This window comes from Apteryx mantelli, chromosome 9 (assembly GCF_036417845.1).
Source record: "Apteryx mantelli isolate bAptMan1 chromosome 9, bAptMan1.hap1, whole genome shotgun sequence".
Classification (NCBI taxonomy): Eukaryota; Metazoa; Chordata; class Aves; order Apterygiformes; family Apterygidae; genus Apteryx; species Apteryx mantelli.
The window spans coordinates 14,143,237-14,160,475 of NC_089986.1; the positions used below are offsets into that span (position 1 = coordinate 14,143,237).

General features: G+C 44.7%; 1 protein-coding gene across 1 annotated transcript in view; it reads left to right on the forward strand.

The window, feature by feature from the left end:
- Window positions 1-14,398, forward strand: part of TP63 (tumor protein p63) — a 111,123-nt gene extending 96,725 nt beyond the window's left edge. Inside the window, exons 11-14 of the mRNA XM_013959222.2 lie at window positions 10,580-10,737; window positions 11,680-11,824; window positions 12,727-12,820; window positions 14,102-14,398. Of these exons, the coding sequence (XP_013814676.1) occupies window positions 10,580-10,737; window positions 11,680-11,824; window positions 12,727-12,820; window positions 14,102-14,398 (694 nt within the window). The remainder of the gene's footprint in view (window positions 1-10,579; window positions 10,738-11,679; window positions 11,825-12,726; window positions 12,821-14,101) is intronic.
- The last annotated feature ends 2,841 nt before the right edge of the window (window positions 14,399-17,239 follow it).

The window sequence follows — 17,239 nt, forward strand, 5'->3', positions numbered from 1 at the left end:
AAAAGATGTGCTTTGTTGCTCTCCAAAATGTGAGTGAGAAATTTTCCGTCATGGCAGACAATCCCTATTTGAACATGGCTGGCTGTGCTGTGCCAGGGCTACTTTGGGTGACGTAAATGGAAAGAGAACGGGGGAGAAGGGCCAAATATGTGTCTGGTTTCCATTTTCCCCTCTGTTCCCCATGCTTTACAGTTACAGAGACTGGGTCAGAGAACGATATCCCAGACAGATTGTAAGCAGTGTCATTCATGGGACTTGCTTCACCTGCTGTATCGGGTGACAGAAAGTAGCAGCACAGACTGTAGGTAGCCACCAACGGTAGTGCTTAGGATCTCAGTCGTTCCTGCTGGTAAGCTCACACATCAGGAGGCTGTGGGTATAATTCATTCCTTTGCAGAGGTTAGCACAAGGCCAAGGCACCACATAAGTCCCACTTGAGCCTGTAGGGATTTATTTTGGTGCCTTGGCCTTGTCTCAGGACTTCTGCAATACCACGGCCTTGTGCCAGATCTGTGCATATGTTCGCATTTCGACCTGTGTGTTTTTTTAGTGTCAGCTGGAGTTTTGCAGAGGTGTTAAAAAAGCCTTATGCTGAAATAACTGGAACATCCAGGGGCTCTGAGCTTTTTCTGAGGCACTTAAAAAATGAGGAGTTTATCAGTCATCTGCACTGTTTGTATATACTATAGCTTGTATTTACTAGCTGCTAGGCATTGCAGCCTTTGTGCACTCCATTGCCTGTCTTCAAAGCTCCACCTGAACTACAGTCATTTCAGTTGAGAAATGGTTTTGTAAGCAGAAATGGACAGCAGCAGATGACATCTTTCATTTGGTGCTGACAGTTCCTTTGCCATAATTACTGTTTTCATTCTTCCTGTATCAATAGGATGAGTTCCTGGCAACTGAGGTTGATATTTGTGTTACCTTCAAGACCAGTGTGCATGAGTCCAGCCATTTAATTTAATGAAACTTCTTTTGGTATGTCTCCTGGCACTGGTCCAGTTACATACTCATTTTTTCTCAGCTGCTGAGTGTGCTGAGATACTGGGGAGAAAAATTAAGAGCTTTTAAGGGTGCCAGGAGGGGGAAAAATATCTGAGTGTTTGTCCAAGGCTACTGCAGTTGTCTCTGCCAACAGCCTGCCTCCAAGCAGGGTCCTCCTCTGCTGAAACACACGTTCAGTCATCAGCTTCTTAGGTCCAGTTGGGTTTCTGGTGCATTTGCCTCAGTGAACCAGGATATGAATTAATTTCTGAAGAAATGTGTGAGGGCAAAGGAACATTCTGTGTGAAAGAACTCGTAGGTCTGATTACACTCCAAAAATGAATTATAAAGGAGTTTCAGGTCTTGACATAAGATCAGGGAAGGAAGACACTTCATAGGAACTGTCTTGGATAGGAGCAATCTTGCATGCAAGCAGGTTAAGATAAGTGCGTACTGTGTGTCTGGTGGGAGATGTTCTGCCAAACTCAGAAGCACTGTCACTCCTCTGTGAGTCTGTTCCGGCTTTAAAAGAGAATGCTTTCAGTTTAAGAATAGGGCTGTACTTTCAAAACTGAGGCTCACTTTGCATTTATTCAGAATGTATGTTAAAACAAGTGCGCATGCAGTGACAAAAGTCTGTACATGTAGGAGAACATATAGATCCTAGGGGGGCTCTGTGAAGCCTGGGTATTTGTGAGTTGCCTTTGGCTGTGTACTCTCAAAATGGAGCAGCATCCATGCATGCTCCACAGTCAAACCTAGATAGGGTTATTGCTTGATTTTCAGTTGCTTGACTTTTCAGAGCAATAGTTAACATGGAAAAACTAAATAGATGTGTGGGAGGGAGTTTCCCTTTAATTCCTATAACATGAAAAGCTTCATCTTTTTTGAAGAGTAAGAAAAGGAAGGATGAGATTATCATACCGTAAGGTACTTGAAAAATAAAAAAAACCTGTCACTTTGGAAAACAACTGTATAACTGCTTTCATGCACATACACACCAGCATCATGTTTGGCAGGCTAGCAGATGTAATTGTCTTACTGTTCTGGAATGTGAAAGACAAAGCCGGTGACAATCAAAAAGCTTTGTGTCCCACAGGATGATCAAAAAATACTTCAGTGCATATACATTGTGCCAGGCCGCATCTTTCTCTGTCTCATCTCCTCTCTCTGCTTGTTCCTTTGTGCATGGCTTTCTCTTATTTACTGTAATGCCAAATACCTTCATGATCGTAGTGGGAAGATTTTTAGCTGCAGTTGCTGTTCTTCCTTTTTCACTGCCAAATACTTGGGCTCATATCTAAACAGCAACACATGCCTTCATTTAGAAGACTTCCTTTTATTGGTCTGGCACTGGTTTAAAATGTGGTTTTGCCAGAGAATTCTTGCTGCCAGAGATACCAGAGATGGCCCATACTTTGGGGAGGGGGAAGGTTTCTTCAATATTCTGACATGAGATACACTTACCATCAGTATTCCCAGGGAATATCGGTCCAGTCTCTAAGGGTTTCACTGGAAAACACTTCTACAGGTTTAACAAAACTTTCTGTGATGGGTTTCACCCTGCTGAGCACAGTGTTTTCAGAACAGTTTCCATTTGGATTGGCCATAGCGTGATTGAAGGGATTTTACAAAGTCTTCCACAGGCTGCTCAGAAGAGGGCTCTTATCTCGGCAAACGTTCCTGTCATATCAGCAGGGCTGCAGCTAGCTGGCTGCCTTTCAATTTAGTGAGCAGTGCAGCTCATTATTCAAACAAGAGGGAATTAACCTTGCAAGCGAGGTGTGACAGAGCAGAACTATCCAATGCCTGGAGTGCTCCATCTGAGACAGGAACTTGCAAGGATCCCTGTGCTTACCGTTGCAGCGAGAGGGTTGGCAGGGAAGGTGCTTCATACCTCCATCTAATGATTTTCATTTGCTGTGTGGAAGTTAACAGTTGGTTTTGCATGGTTTGGTTTGGTTTTGTAGTGCTGTGCTTGCATGCATTGTAAACTCCAGGCATTTGGATAGTGTTCTCACTAGGGAATTACTGAGATGAAAGTAAGCAAAAAAAAAAAAAAAAGTGGAATTAGTTGTGTGAACATGCGATGTTCGCTGTGCTGGCTCTGAGCATACAGCTGCCTCAGCTGGCAGCACCAGAGACCGCTTGTCTCTGCTGTGCAGGGTCCCTTGGCTTTTCAAGGTGGCACTAGTTGAGATATAATCAGTCCAGCCCTTTCACAATAAGCACCATCTTCCCTGTCTAGCATCAGCTTCTGGTTTTTAAGTAATTGTAGTTTGAAATGGGCTCAACAGAAGCTGCTTCTCTCCTGTTCCCATCTGGCTAAGTATGTTTTTCCTCTTGTATTTGTTCAGCCCATTAAGAGTGGCTAGGAACAGTATCAGAGCACCATTTGCAACCGTGAGACTGGGACACAGGAATCTGATTTCCATAACAGCTAGTTGTTTTTTCCTTTCTTGCCAATCACTTGCTTGTACCTGGGTCTTCCCAGCTTTATAAATTTCCCTGTTACATAACCTTCCTGTAGGTAGTAAGACATCTGCTTTTCCCCTCCTTCAAGTCCATACTGTGATCATGAAGGTGAAAAGTGACTGTTTCTCTCTTGGTTGTTGATAAAGGGTCCTGTATATTCATCTTTTCTTTTCTCTGGTTCCTTCTCTACAGTCTCCTTTCGGCCTGCTTCAGGAATGAACTCATGGACTCAAGGAGAGAACCTCCCAAACAGACCGATGCCATCCTAAAACATTCCAGCCCCCCAAACCCATCAGTATATCCATAAATTGAGCTGGTGGGGTTACTTTACCCAGCTCACGGGACTAGGAACAGTGGGGCAAATACACAGCCTGATAGAAACAGTAAATAGAATAATGTTCTGAAGGGACTCAAACTTTGCAAAAACAAGAGACACTTCTACAGATCTCTTAGCTGTAGTGGTAGCATTGAGAGGTCTGGAACCACAATGTTGTCTTTCTTGGTGTAACTTTTTCTTCTCGTTTTTGTAACCTGTTGATATTCTTTCCTGTTGCTTCTGTATTTGTGAAACTCAGCAGAGTTTCTCTGAGCAGGTCTCAATTTTAAAATGCCTCTTGTCTTGTTTAAATTAAAGATGTATTCATGGGCTGGGGGTGGGGGTAGAGGGTGGGTTGTGTTTAAATGGACTGTGATAGGCAGTTGGGCCTGTTTTAATGCTGGTCATGCAGTAATAATGCAAGTATTTGTACTGCTGGACAGAGGGAGGTGATAATTATATTAATTGGTACTGGTAAGAAATCAGATTTTTTTTCTTGTAGAAATGCCCTCTGATTTGACATCATGATTTGTTTCCCCTTAATTCTAATCATAAAGAGTCTGATCAAAAATCCCTCAAAACTGTAGGGAAGACTGGGTGGCTTTTTCTGACTTTGTACCAGCACTGCTGGGATTAACCCAGCTTTGCTGAACTTGGAAAGGTCCCTCCTCCTGACTCTATGGACTCGAACCAAGCCCTGCCAGTGGTGGATTGAGATGCATGAGATGAATGAGAGGGTGGAGCCTTTGAGTGATGACATCCATGGGGACTCATGTGTGGCCCGGTGTCTCTGTCCCTCTGGAGCTGAGGGTGTCAAGGGTAGACTGTCCATAACTGCTCGTTGCCCTGCCTGTGAAAAGGAGTTGGAGCTTGCCACTTTCCTTGCAGACTTTCAGTAGTTATTAGATGTTGCTTTAGAGTATTCATCAACCCTACTATGTTTTACCCAGTCACTAGAGACCTCACAGTTTAAAGGAAAACAGTGCCAGCATATGTAGCAGTTGACTCGGCCAGCTGGCCTCGAGCCATGCCCACCTTGTCCATTAGTCCTGCAACCAATGACTGTTGCTTTTGCTTGTTGTCTCTGGTACATGTATGTCTTGGCTCAGTGATTCCTGCGCATTTGATGGTTTCTCAGCAAGGACTTGTAAACCCTCACGTTCTTTGTATCAAACTCTACCTCTGAAAGCTGTTCATATGGGGCTTGGCAAGGTGGATTTGAATCCTTTGAAAACTACATTTTTAAGTGCCAAGCCTAGACCAGCAGGAAGGAGGAATGATCAACAGGCAAGCAGAACACTGTGGAATAAACCCTGGCGTTGCTGATTGTGGCACTAGGTACAGATACTGGAAGTAAGGGAGGAGCTGATTGAGGGCAGGCATGATGCCTGTTGGTGGGTTTTTCCATCACACAGAGAGGGACTCAGACACCATCACGTGAGAAACAGCCTGCAGCACTGGTAGAGAAGTGCCCTTCAACCCATGCTCTCAGGCAGCATCTCTCCTGGGGAACCCTCTGATGTTCACAGCTGCAGAAAATAGAAATGCAAAGAGGTTACTGAAGAGGCACTGGGAAGGGTGCTCCCTGAGAGGTGGTGTTGGCCCAGTCCAGCACTGGTTGGGGACCAGAGTTCAGATGTAAATGTCAGTGCTCAGCAGCTGCTAGGAAACTGTCTGGTGGCTGGATAGATCCTGATGGGAACTTCTATGCCTGCAGCACAATCCACGCTGAATTCCCTTGGGGCAGATGTGTACCTGGCTCTAACTCTGCCCTCACGTGTTAGGTGCAGCCTGAAGAAAAGGTGCCTTCCAAAAGCAAATGGGCCTCCTGGCCACCCACTGAGGGAAACAGCCTGATGCACAGTGGGAGAAAACTCTTATCTCTGAACATCACATCGTCTGCTTCCAGGCAGCAGAGCTGTGCTCTGAGCAGGCGATGACTCATACTAATATCTCTTTTGAGAGCCATATTCCATCTCTAGATATCTCCTTCATCATCTTAGCAAGACTTGTTCTACCAGGAAGGCAGAGGGGGCTGATAGAGAAGAGACACAAAAAATTGTGAATAAAAATAATAACTAATTAAGCACTAGTTTGGACTATTTCATACACTTCCAGCTCTACTATTGTTCCTTGTGTAAAGCTAGACAAATCAAGTGCCTCCAAGCTTCACCTGGAGACTCCAGGAGGTACTTCCAGATCACAAAGAAGATAAAATTTGCTCTGTTTCTTTTTATTTGGGAGAAGACAGACAATGGTCATCCTTTCCCTGTGAGAGCTGAGAAGATGAACTGCTAAAGCAACACAGATGCAGGATTACACTTAGCACCATTAGTCCATGTTTCTGATGAAGATTCATTCCTGGATCTTGGTCTTGTCTGCTTGTGGATGACAGTATGGAAATACCAGGATAGGGGCAGTACTTATTTGTATAAACGGTTGCTCGAGGGCCTGTCCATCAGCAAGTTTGAGGAGACAACCTACTAGAATATGAGAGGCACCCAGAGCCCCCAGTAAGGAGATTTCTGCTCAAGTTCTAGTTTATCTGGTCTGATCTGTAGGAAATCTCTTGTACCATCATGGGCAATACCTTTGACTTCTACCAAGCAAACATATAGAATGTTTGGATCCCACTGTCCTCTAGAAAGGCTTTGCTATTTGTCCTTCTTGCCTCCAAGAGGATGATGATTATGAATCTGGTCTTAATGGTGACTCGATGAGCCTCCAGCAACATGGTGGTTATCTAAGAAGGTGCAGGTTTTTTCTAGTAAACCACCTGGAGCTGGAAGTAATTGAAGTTCCTTTTTAGTCTGTCCTCTGCAGATACAAGCAGAAAACCTTTTCCAGATGTCTTGTGATTGCTTCTCTGTCTTCACTGGTGCTTCAGAAAAGTAAGCCTTTTATTTCAAGGAATAACCAAGTAGGTTAACTGAGCCATATCAGTCAGTCAGGTCCTATCAGCCTGTGTATGTCAACTCCCTGTATTATATAGTTCCATTACCTGGAGGACAGATTGCATCCACTGCTGCCTTGGGAAATTCCCCTACCTGAAATCTATGTGGAGTCATTATCTCCACCCTTGTCCCTGTGCTGTAGTTGCTGTCTGCCTAGTAACTGTCAGGGCTCCTCCTTTCCACATTATTAGTTGGTCACAAAGCCTACAAAGCACTTGCGTGGTTGAGAAATGCTCTGTTTCTTGCGTTAGAAGAGCAGCTGTTTGAGATGTGGAGAGCAAGTGCATCTCTTTGCTTTTTAGTGTCCTATTTCATGGGTCTTCTAAGCTGATAAGTGCAATTGAGCAGCATCTGTGACACTTGTGTGTCATTGCCAAGGGTCGTGCAGCCCAGTGCACCCCTGTTTGAAAGACCATTGTCACTGGGCATGTAGACCACATGTGAACATAGGATGTAGTCCTTACTACGTTGCTGTGGCTACTCTACACCCAGATTCAGACAGCTTCCGTGCCACTTGGGTCTCTTCTCTTTGCAACTGGATCTAAGTCTTCAGGAATAGCAAACAGTAGTCACAAGAGCTTGGGTGACATTTTAAATCCTCTGTGCCTAAGCTGCCCTATTCTTGCACTTACTGAACCTTCAATGTATTTTTCATTAAGGCTACTTTTTGAGAGTGCATTCATCTAATGTGAGTGAGGACTCTAGGACTTGTCTACTCAATCAGGTAATTGTGCTATCCAAGCAGTTTCCTACCTCTGGTGAAGGGCTGATATCCAGTAATCTGGGAAAGTGCAGAAGTGTACAAGGTAACCTGTAAACTGAACTGTGCTTCATATGTGGGAGAGGAAATTCCTTCTTGACCTCTTGAGATGATTACTATATGCCTTGAAGCATGAGAGTTGATTGCCCTCATATGAGCTTGCCTAACTACAAATGTTATTGGCTAAATAATTACATAGCCTCTTGAAGAGAGGAAAATCAGTTGCAGAATGTGACTCAGTGCCTTTGGTATCAGACTATTCCAAGAAGTATAATAGTCTCTTAATTGAAGTCCTTATACCTTGATATTAAAATGCATTTCATTGGCATTGATATCAAAGAAATGTTAATGCTCCTACTTCTAATCTTTCTTGAGACGTAGTAAGTATAATTTTAATAAAAATCACTGTGCATGACGTTCTTATAATACCTGTTTTTAAAAAAATTGAGGAAAAAAAGCAATTTATTTTTAATGAATCCTCAAAAAACATGTAGTCTGTGTGTTTAGTACCAAAAATACTTTCTCATGTTTCTGAGGCTGTTGTTATATTGATGTGTGACATTAATTTTCAATAAAATTTTGCATCTTGGTTTATCTTTGGACTTTTCTTTGGCTGGATGGATTTCTGCAGATGTTTCACATATCTACTTAAGTGATGGAATAGTTTTGTTGAAATGCATATGGGTACGAACAAAAATGTTTTTGTTTTTTTCCTGTTTTATTTGCTTCAGCTTGATTGTCTCAGTGGAGCTAATCTTCATTCTTATGAGTACAAATGAGAAAAGAATGGGGTCCTTAAGCAATGAGTGAGAGTATGCGTTCATTTTGTATAGTGTAGGGTGCTTTGGGTTTAGTTTGTTTGTTTTCCCGCGAAGTATACTGCAGTGGTCTAACTAGTCTTGTTGAGATCACTGTTGAAGGCGTAGAAAGCAAAGTTGAACTCACTTCTGATGGCCTTGGAAAATGCTGTTTTGTACCAACAGGCACCCAAAAAAACTCTGTATGTAGTCATGAAGTCTCTAAATAAAACATGTCCTGAGCTTAAACAGTGGAAACAAACCTCTTTTGGGGAAGTCCCTTTTGACTTGATTTGGAATTTCACTGTGGGAAGGTGTTATACATGGTGACCTCTTGCTTGCCTACCCAGAAATCAAGAAGGTTTTGTCCTAAGAGTCTGCTCATTTGTTTATTAATTTCAGCTGAAGCTCAGTTAGGATAGAAGCCTGGACCTGTAAAGCAGAAATATTAATTTAAGTCCTAAATTCAGAGGCCTCTTAGGTTAAGGGTAGTGTCAATGTGACTTGAATTTTGTGGCTGGTCTCCATTTTTATAGTTGGTGAATTAAAACCTCAAATGTGAATCATTCCCTTCACCCTGAAAAGTGGGGCCTGAACTTTGTGGCTCTGTTTCACTTCCCTTTAGGAGTTGCTGCCATCGTTAATATTAATTTGTGAAGCTTCTTGTGCTTTCCACTTCCTTGAGTCTATGAAGTTTGCTGGATCTTGTCCTGCATCTTCACTGCCAAAGGACAGTTCACACCCTTCTGTACCTCCTGTAATTGTATAATTAGGTAACATTTCTTCAGGGCCTTAGATACTCCAGCCTGTTAGCATAGATGTTTTCTCCACCCAACGTTGCAAGTTTTAAGTGCAGGAAGCTGGAGACTATGTAATTAAATGAAACTTGACCTTGGGTGCTGAAAGTTTTAATAAATTATCCAGGAATAAGTCTTTTCTTTACTTTACACTTATTTTAAGTAATAACTATTCTGTTTGCATAGAAGGAAAGCCAGTTCCCAGGAATTGGTGCAACCAGTTATACAAAGATGAGCAAGTTTCCCAACGGGAAATAATAAGAGAATGTGCCCTTTAACATTCACCGCAGGGTCACTGCAATACGGCAGAACAAACACTCGGGCTTCATCACTTGCGAGGGTATGTCTTGTTCGGGAAGCATGCCCATTTCCCGAGCGCCTTTGCACAGCCTTGCAAATGCCTCTGGTATGCCAGGGCTCAGCCCGGCAGCAGTTTGGAGAGAGAAAACACGGTCTCTTGTGACATGGCAGTGTTCTGCCAATTGCACTGTTAGGCCCGCTTTAATGATCATTTTCTGCATATTCCAGATAAGACCCAACTCCAGATGGGATGCCGCAGTTGTAACCCGATCTGGGAACGGGGCTGCCATTCATGAGCAGTCTGGTCTCCATACTCCGGATCGCTTACGTGGCGGGATTGCAGCTGGGACCATTAGGGCTGGGGAGGGAGGGGGAGAGCGCGCAAGCGAGCCTCTCTAGCCAGGTCTGTACATGAGAAATGTTGGATGGACTTCGGGGCTGTCTGGACTTGAAGGCTAGTATATGAATCTGATATTCGTCATAAGCAGCCTGCAGTATTTGGATAACAAATTCTCCTTAATGTCAGCAAAAGTTGTGTGTCTCCTATGTAGCTTTGACCATCTCGGTAGCTTTTCCCAAGGAATATGGAGTCAGTCTTGAGGAAAGAGCTTCTGGTTGTTATACATGTCTGGATTGCTGTATACATACACCTGGGAATAGCCGGATTATGTGAATAACTAGGAGTTTTGGAAAACCAAGAAGATAAGTGTATCCTGCAGTCAGATTTTTAGGGATAGTTAGGATGGTTTGAGATAGCTTCCTCAGTTCTTTTTCTTATGAAAAAGCCTTTGACCACAAAGAGAGCTTAACTTAAAAATACTGTTTTCAAGATTTGGCAGGTGTTTGCTGGGTTTGTGTATGCTCTTTTCTTCAACTGAAAATGGCCTGTAGGAACTTCTCCATAAGAAAAAAAAAAAAAAAAACTGAACTGAAAGTGAAGCTGCCCTTTGTCAGTGTTGTGCAATTCTCTCTCTCTCTCTCTCTTTTTTTTTTTATATCCCCCAAATACCTGCGAAAATTCTTAGTTCCTGTTGGTTATCTTTCCAATGATCTTTAGCTGTGACACTCCCATAGTGCCAGTAATTTCGTTAGCAATAGTTTACCACTGCCTCAAAAAGAAAACATAGCCCTTTTGGATGTGCACTCCTAACAACCAAAGGCTGTGACTCATGTCCTAACATCTCCTTGGTTTGCAGGACCTCCATGCAGTCGCAGTCATCCTATGGTTCCAACTCACCGCCGCTCAGCAAAATGAACAGCATGAACAAACTGCCCTCCGTCAGCCAGCTAATTAACCCCCAGCAGCGCAATGCCCTGACCCCAACCACCATCCCTGACGGCATGGGAACCAACAGTAAGAAGCCCTCACTGCTGCTTCTCCTGCTCTGCACTTGCTCCCCATTTCTCTGGAGAAAGAGACTTTGAGTCTCGGAGGCACCAGGCCAGTGGCTAACATTAGTCTAGGGAGCCAAGGCTGGGAGTCTGGAGAGCCAAATATTGCTCCCTGCTGAGCTGCAGGGCAAGTCCCCTGCCTCCTCCAGTCTCCAGCTTCCTGCTCTGAGCCTCGCAGAGGCAAAGGCGTGAACAGAGCTGCTACTTTCTGCAAATGTGACTGGCTGCACAGTCGTCTGTCTTTCAAACCTTGTCTCTTCCTTTTCCAAGAGAGAAGATGCAAATGTTGGCAAACTTTTTCCCCTTGGCTCAATTAAGACGCTTAATTTAAAAGGAAATATCTGCAGCTTGTAGCAATATAACCTGCTTCCTCCTGGCTGCTGAAGAGTGCCCAGCAGCCCTGTAAATCCAGGATGACAGACATGATTCTGGGGACTGAGTTTTTCAAGAGCGCTGGACTCTCACCCACACCTGTTTCTGATCCCCTTTGGGTGCTCAGTGTCTCTGAAAACAAAGCTGTTTGGTTTCTGTATTGGGTTACCCTGCTGGCTCTGTCCTGCTACTTTTCTGCAGCAAAGAAAGCTGAGCTGCCGACAGCTTGCTTAAGTTTCTGATGAGCCTGTTTGTAACAGAAGATAACCCAGGCAAGCGAGCAGAGGGAGCATTGCCTACAGTTGCTCCAGCGAGGGGAGAACTTCTGAAAGACTTCTGTCATCTGGGCCCTACGTGGTCACTGGGGTCCCTGCCTTAAATTCCTGTGAGCTCTGTGAGGAGCTCTGCAGTGAATTTAAGGCTGCTTTTTGGTTGTAGGATGAGGATGCCATGTCTTAGCACTGTGCTGGGGGTGAAGTGGTGGTCTGGGAACACCTTGGTAACGATGTGTCCTTCTGCTTCTCTCCTCTAGTTCCCATGATGGGCACCCACATGGCCATGACCAGCGACATGAATGGCCTGAGCCCCACGCAGGCGCTGCCTCCTCCCCTCTCCATGCCTTCAACGTCTCACTGCACTCCCCCTCCTCCATACCCCACAGACTGCAGCATTGTCAGGTGAGCAGGAGCAGGCTGCCAAGACTCACGTTTCTTACTGTGGAGAACAGAGGCCTTGTGTTGTGCACCTGGTCCCCTGGACTCGGCTCTCGCCCTGTTTTTTTCTGGAGTGCTGGAATCCAGCCATTGGTGACAGTCCCGTGGCCAGCACCCTCTGGGCACCAGGCCTCAACCCCCTACTCACAAGCAGCTGAAAGAAACAGGGACATTAGGACTACAAGAAAGTCAAGGGCCCTCAGGATCTGTTGGACCGGTGGAGCTGAGGGTGTGCAGCACTAGACCAGGAAGACTTGCAAAGTGTGTGGTGGTTTTCCCCCCCGTCCCACCCCTCCATAGCCACACAACAAACCTTGGCTGGGGTCAGAAGTACAACCAGCCTCTCTAGACACAGCCCCTCTGCCTTTCGTGAAGTTGAACAGGCTGACAAAAGCTCCCCGTAAAAAAAGAATACTTTACACTTAGGGAGGAGTGTGCTGTTGTGGAGTACTTTGTGTGCGTGAGGTATCTGAGCCCCAGATCACCTTGGTGAAGCCCTGTATGCATGCAGCCGGCTGCCCCGAGCCTAGCCACCTTCTCAGGGAAATACCTCAGTGATCTGGCAGGAGGGCCCTTGGGAGCCTTCCTGCCCCAAGATCTGGGCCACGTCTTCAGCTTTCTACTAAGGTGAGGTGCTGCCATGAGGGTTGTCTGCTAGGAGCCAAACTGAAAGACTCCCTGACTTGTTTCACGTGGCAGCGACATGGCTTGCTGGCCTGGGATGTCTTGGAGAAGATCAAGCCAAGGGTAAATGCTTTGTTTTCTATTGCTGCAGGTTGGCTGAGTGTTTGGTTTTTCTGTGGTTTGGGCTGTTGCAGCCAGGGTGATCCTTTTTTCTCTCTCCTTCCTTCCTTCCTCCTCTGCAGCTTCTTAGCGAGGCTGGGCTGCTCATCCTGTGTGGATTATTTCACGACCCAGGGGCTGACCACCATCTATCAGATTGAGCATTACTCCATGGATGTAAGTAACTCCTCACCATTTCCTTTGTTTGCACTCTTGGCCCTGCTATAGGAACTGATCAGAAATCCAGAGTCAGTATTTTTTTTATTTTTATATAATTAGTTTGAATTAAGGCTGTCACACACCAGGGAAGACTTGTTGCAAGGTAAAGAGGGGAAGGACTCTGTGTCAGAGCCATAGTTATAATTGCCTTGCCTGGTGTAGAGAGTGTCTCCCTCCGCCATCGTCCCTTTTAGCCCCAGAAGTGGCTCCAGCCCACAGGCCTTTTAACTCTGCAAGGCTTGGTTTCAGTTTACAAAGCTCTGAAACACCTAACTTGCCTGCAGACAAGTAGCTGTCCATAAGTGGTCTGCATTTTCCCTTTCTGCTTCTATTTTCTAGCCTTACCTTGATGATCTTCCCTTGCCACTGGCATCTCAGTCCAGTTCTGTTTTTTCTTGCATGGCTTCTGCTGCAGGGTTGCTTTCTCCTCTCCTGTAAGATTGCTCTCTTCAGAGCAGGCCATCCCCTTTTTGTCCCAAGACTTTGCAAGGCTGTGGTGCTTCTGCTTCCTAGCCTGGGCTGCCTTTCTTCTGCTGCTTGCTGTAATTAGAAAAGCTGACCCAAATTAATCAAAGCTGATAGCTATTTTTTTCAGAAGCCAATACCACATTTCCCAGAGTTAGGTAAATGCTACCCTGAGGAACTATACCTGCAGAGATGATGGGGGGCCTCAAACTCCAAGTATTCTGATATTAGGTTTCTGTCTTAAATTTTGGTTATGTTCAAGTAATTAAGGCAGTTTCTATACAGTTAGACCAAGAGCTTTGAATACAGGAGTTCAAACTTTAATTCTAAAATCCTCTTGGAGGCTTTGAAATAAACACTGAAGTTTTCAAAGCCATTGAACTTCTGCAGCCCAGCATCACTCACCGTAGACAGCCAGCAGAACTCACCAAGGTTGTTTTGGAGGCCTTGCAGTCTAGTTAAATGTCTAGCTTTAGGCCCCAGGGTCTTATGCATGAACATGTGTTTCATGTTGCTTCAGTATGGACCTTATGTCATCAGTTCTTGTTGCCTCTCAGCTATGTGTGCTTGTTTAGAAGTGGTGAGCCAGTGAACCACCATCTTCAGGTTACTGGTTTGTCGTCTTGTATAGTACATCACAGCCACCTGCATTTTAGCAGGGCTTTGCAGGTTCATAGGTGTTTGCACAGTGGCCCAGAGGCCACTCCTACTGGAGCCCAGACCCCCTGGATTTCCCAGGAATTGCCCTGTTAAGTCCTCCTCCTTGCCTTGCAGGATCTGGTGAGCCTCAAGATCCCGGAGCAGTTCCGCCATGCCATCTGGAAAGGCATCCTGGATCACCGGCAGCTCCATGACTTCTCCTCCCCTCCCCACCTCCTGCGCACCCCAAGCGGCGCCTCCACCGTCAGCGTGGGCTCCAGCGAAACCCGGGGGGAGCGGGTCATTGACGCAGTCCGCTTCACGCTCCGGCAGACCATTTCCTTCCCGCCCCGCGACGAGTGGAACGACTTCAACTTTGACATGGATGCCCGGCGCAACAAACAGCAACGCATCAAGGAGGAAGGAGAGTGAGCTCCTCAGACCCTGCTCCACCCCGCCTCGGCCACAAACTGCTCAGCCCTTCGTGTGTCTTCATCCTGCTTGGTACTGCACCCCTGGAAGAAGGGCAGAGAGAGCCTTCTTACTCAGTCGTGCTAGTTATGCCCTTAATCCTGTCTAGGCCATGTTCCTGGACTTGCGACCTCCATCCCAGCTCTTGCAAGGGAAAGAGCTGAGCGAAGGGGGAAGGCGGGTGGTGTTTCCTTGAAAGCCGTTGGCCTTCTCAAGAAGGCATTGTTCTTGTCTTGTGTTTTCCTTTGGGGAGAGGGCTTCTTTTCTTGACTCTTGAATCCTCACACACCTTGTGGGTGTCTTGACCTGCAAACTGTCTCTCATCCAGCAATTCTGCTTTGGAAAGCAAGAAGGCTTAAAAAAAACAAAAAACACCACCAACAACAAAAAAAACCCAAACCGCTCCAAACCCTAAGCTGACAATTCATCAGAAAAAATAAATGGGAATCAGTCTGCTGAACGTTGCACTTAAACAGCCTCTTCCCACGGAGCTGAGTGCTCTGTTCATGTGTAATATTCTCCAGCGGAGACAGCACATGCACTTTGCTGGACAGGCCAGCGCTTACGGCCACCTGCAGCCCACTTTTTCCTTTTCCTTTGCCTTCTCTGGGAAAAAAAATACCTTTTTACTGTCTCTTCTTCTCTTGGTTGAATGTACATTTATGTGTATATCCTGGTTTGCTTGTTTCAGGATATAAATGCGAATAACGCCATTGATCCCCCTGACTTGAGTGTCCCCCACCCAACCTTAGCCATTCTGTACTACTACCAAAATTTAAGCTAGAGAATTAGGCTTTGTCACACATGCAACCTGGTTAATTTAGCATAAGGAAGCCAGGATCTGCCTGCCTACCCTCCGGTTGGCACAGGGGACCAACTGGAAGCTGTACACTGATTTGCAGGGCTTGAGCTACCCTCAACCCAGGCAATCCTTTTTTTAGACCATGTTAGATTGGTTCCTGTTAAGTAAAGTAGAGCCATCTTTAGATGCATCTCCAGTAGACTGACGTCTGTTGCATTTTGTTGCTGGTGACTGTAGATTACATGATGGGGAACTAGAAGCAGAGAGTAAAAAAAAAAAAAAAAAAAAAAAAAAAATAGGATTTTCCCACAGACTGCCTTGGAACAAGTACTTTGAAAAGGTTCCTGGTAGTATGAATGTTACTACTGCAAAAAGTCTTGTTTACATTAAAAATTTAAAACTTTTCTGTTTTTTCTTTATTGGTTAAACAGCGGTTGTGCTCTGAGGCATTTCCTCTGTGACTGCCAGGCATACTGCAGGCAAGTGACGGAACGGAGTGCATGTTTCCACATTTGTATTGGCCACAGCAGTGAGACGCTAATATGTAGAAACAGATCCAAACTGAGGAGCTCGGCTGCTTTCAACTTGGCTTTCTCTTTTTAACATTAAGCCTGATTTTTTTTTTTTTTTTTTTTTGACTGGGGAAAGATGACAAAAGCAGCTTTTAAATGAGTTGCCATCCTACCTTGCTACAAACAAATAATTTCTTTTCAATGCAGCGGCTGTTCTCTGGGCCCTGCTGTGTCACATATTTCATTTAAGCAAGGTATTGTTAGTATCCTCCTTCATCTGCACATCTGTCTGTTGTCCTAGGTCTAAGCTGCATTCAATGACTGCCTTTTGGTAACTGTGCAAGCCTATTTTGGATAGCTCAGAATGGTGATGCAAGATGGTTACCCTGTAAAGTGTGTGTGTATATATATATTTTTTTGTATGTGTAATTTTTGTTTCCTAGAACATAACATGCCAATTTTTATTTCTTCTTGGGATACCGGGTCTGCCAGAACCACAATAAAACGTTTGTTTTTCTGTTTTTTTATTATTATTTTTATGCAAAATGCTTGCAGTATACAGTGTAACAAATGACTCAGCACTGGACAAATATATTTGTATTTTTCATACTGAGATTCCTGTGTTACTTTGCAGTTGAGGGGGGAGGGGACAGGGACTGAAAGCCTGTTTTATCATTTTATTTTGTAACACTTCAAAGAGCAGCGTCCTAGATTTCAAAGTATTTAACATGCTCAGTGTGAAAACTTACTACTGTTTTTTTTCTAGTATGCTACAAAAGAAGCGCATCATCCTGCTCTTGACTCAATGCAAGAATTAATTCAGTGGGGCAGTGTTAGTGCGGGGAAAGTCTTAGTGCGGCTACTTTGCAAATTCTTGGAGGTGAATTTTAGGTTGTGCCCTCCTCACCTTCGTGGTTTTGCATCTCCATTGTGTAATCCTTCTGAGCTGCTTCAGTATTGTATGAAAACTGATTTGAAAATACCTTCATTTTAGGAACTAGGAAGCTTCTGACTATAAGGTTAATGCAGTTAATGCTGTGCCCAGAGTTGGGGCACAAGAACTTCAGTATCTGCTTTTTTGATTAAGCAGTGAGCTGGAGCTTTTCTGCTACATCATTAATGATTAAAATTTATGCTGTGAAAAATGTTCTTTCTACTGTGCACCACTATGGAGCCCACTTCTGTATAACTGGAATCTTCAAGTGAGTTTGAACTGCTGTAGCTTTTACCCTCCCCTATAGAGCTGTGATTTTTGTTTTGATACATCAAAGCATATGGGTTAATTGAGCTGAGAATCTACCAATGCTTGTAGCAATGACAGTGTTGCCTGCACCAGGACTTGCGCGTGTTTTGGAACACCTTGTTGTTGAAGTCAATGAAAATAAAAGTCAAACTGAAAATGACACTGAATTTCCATCCAGCTTCTTTTCTTGCCTGTGCGCCGCCTTGGAAATGATCAGGAGACTGCTGCTTCTCCCTCTGAGCACC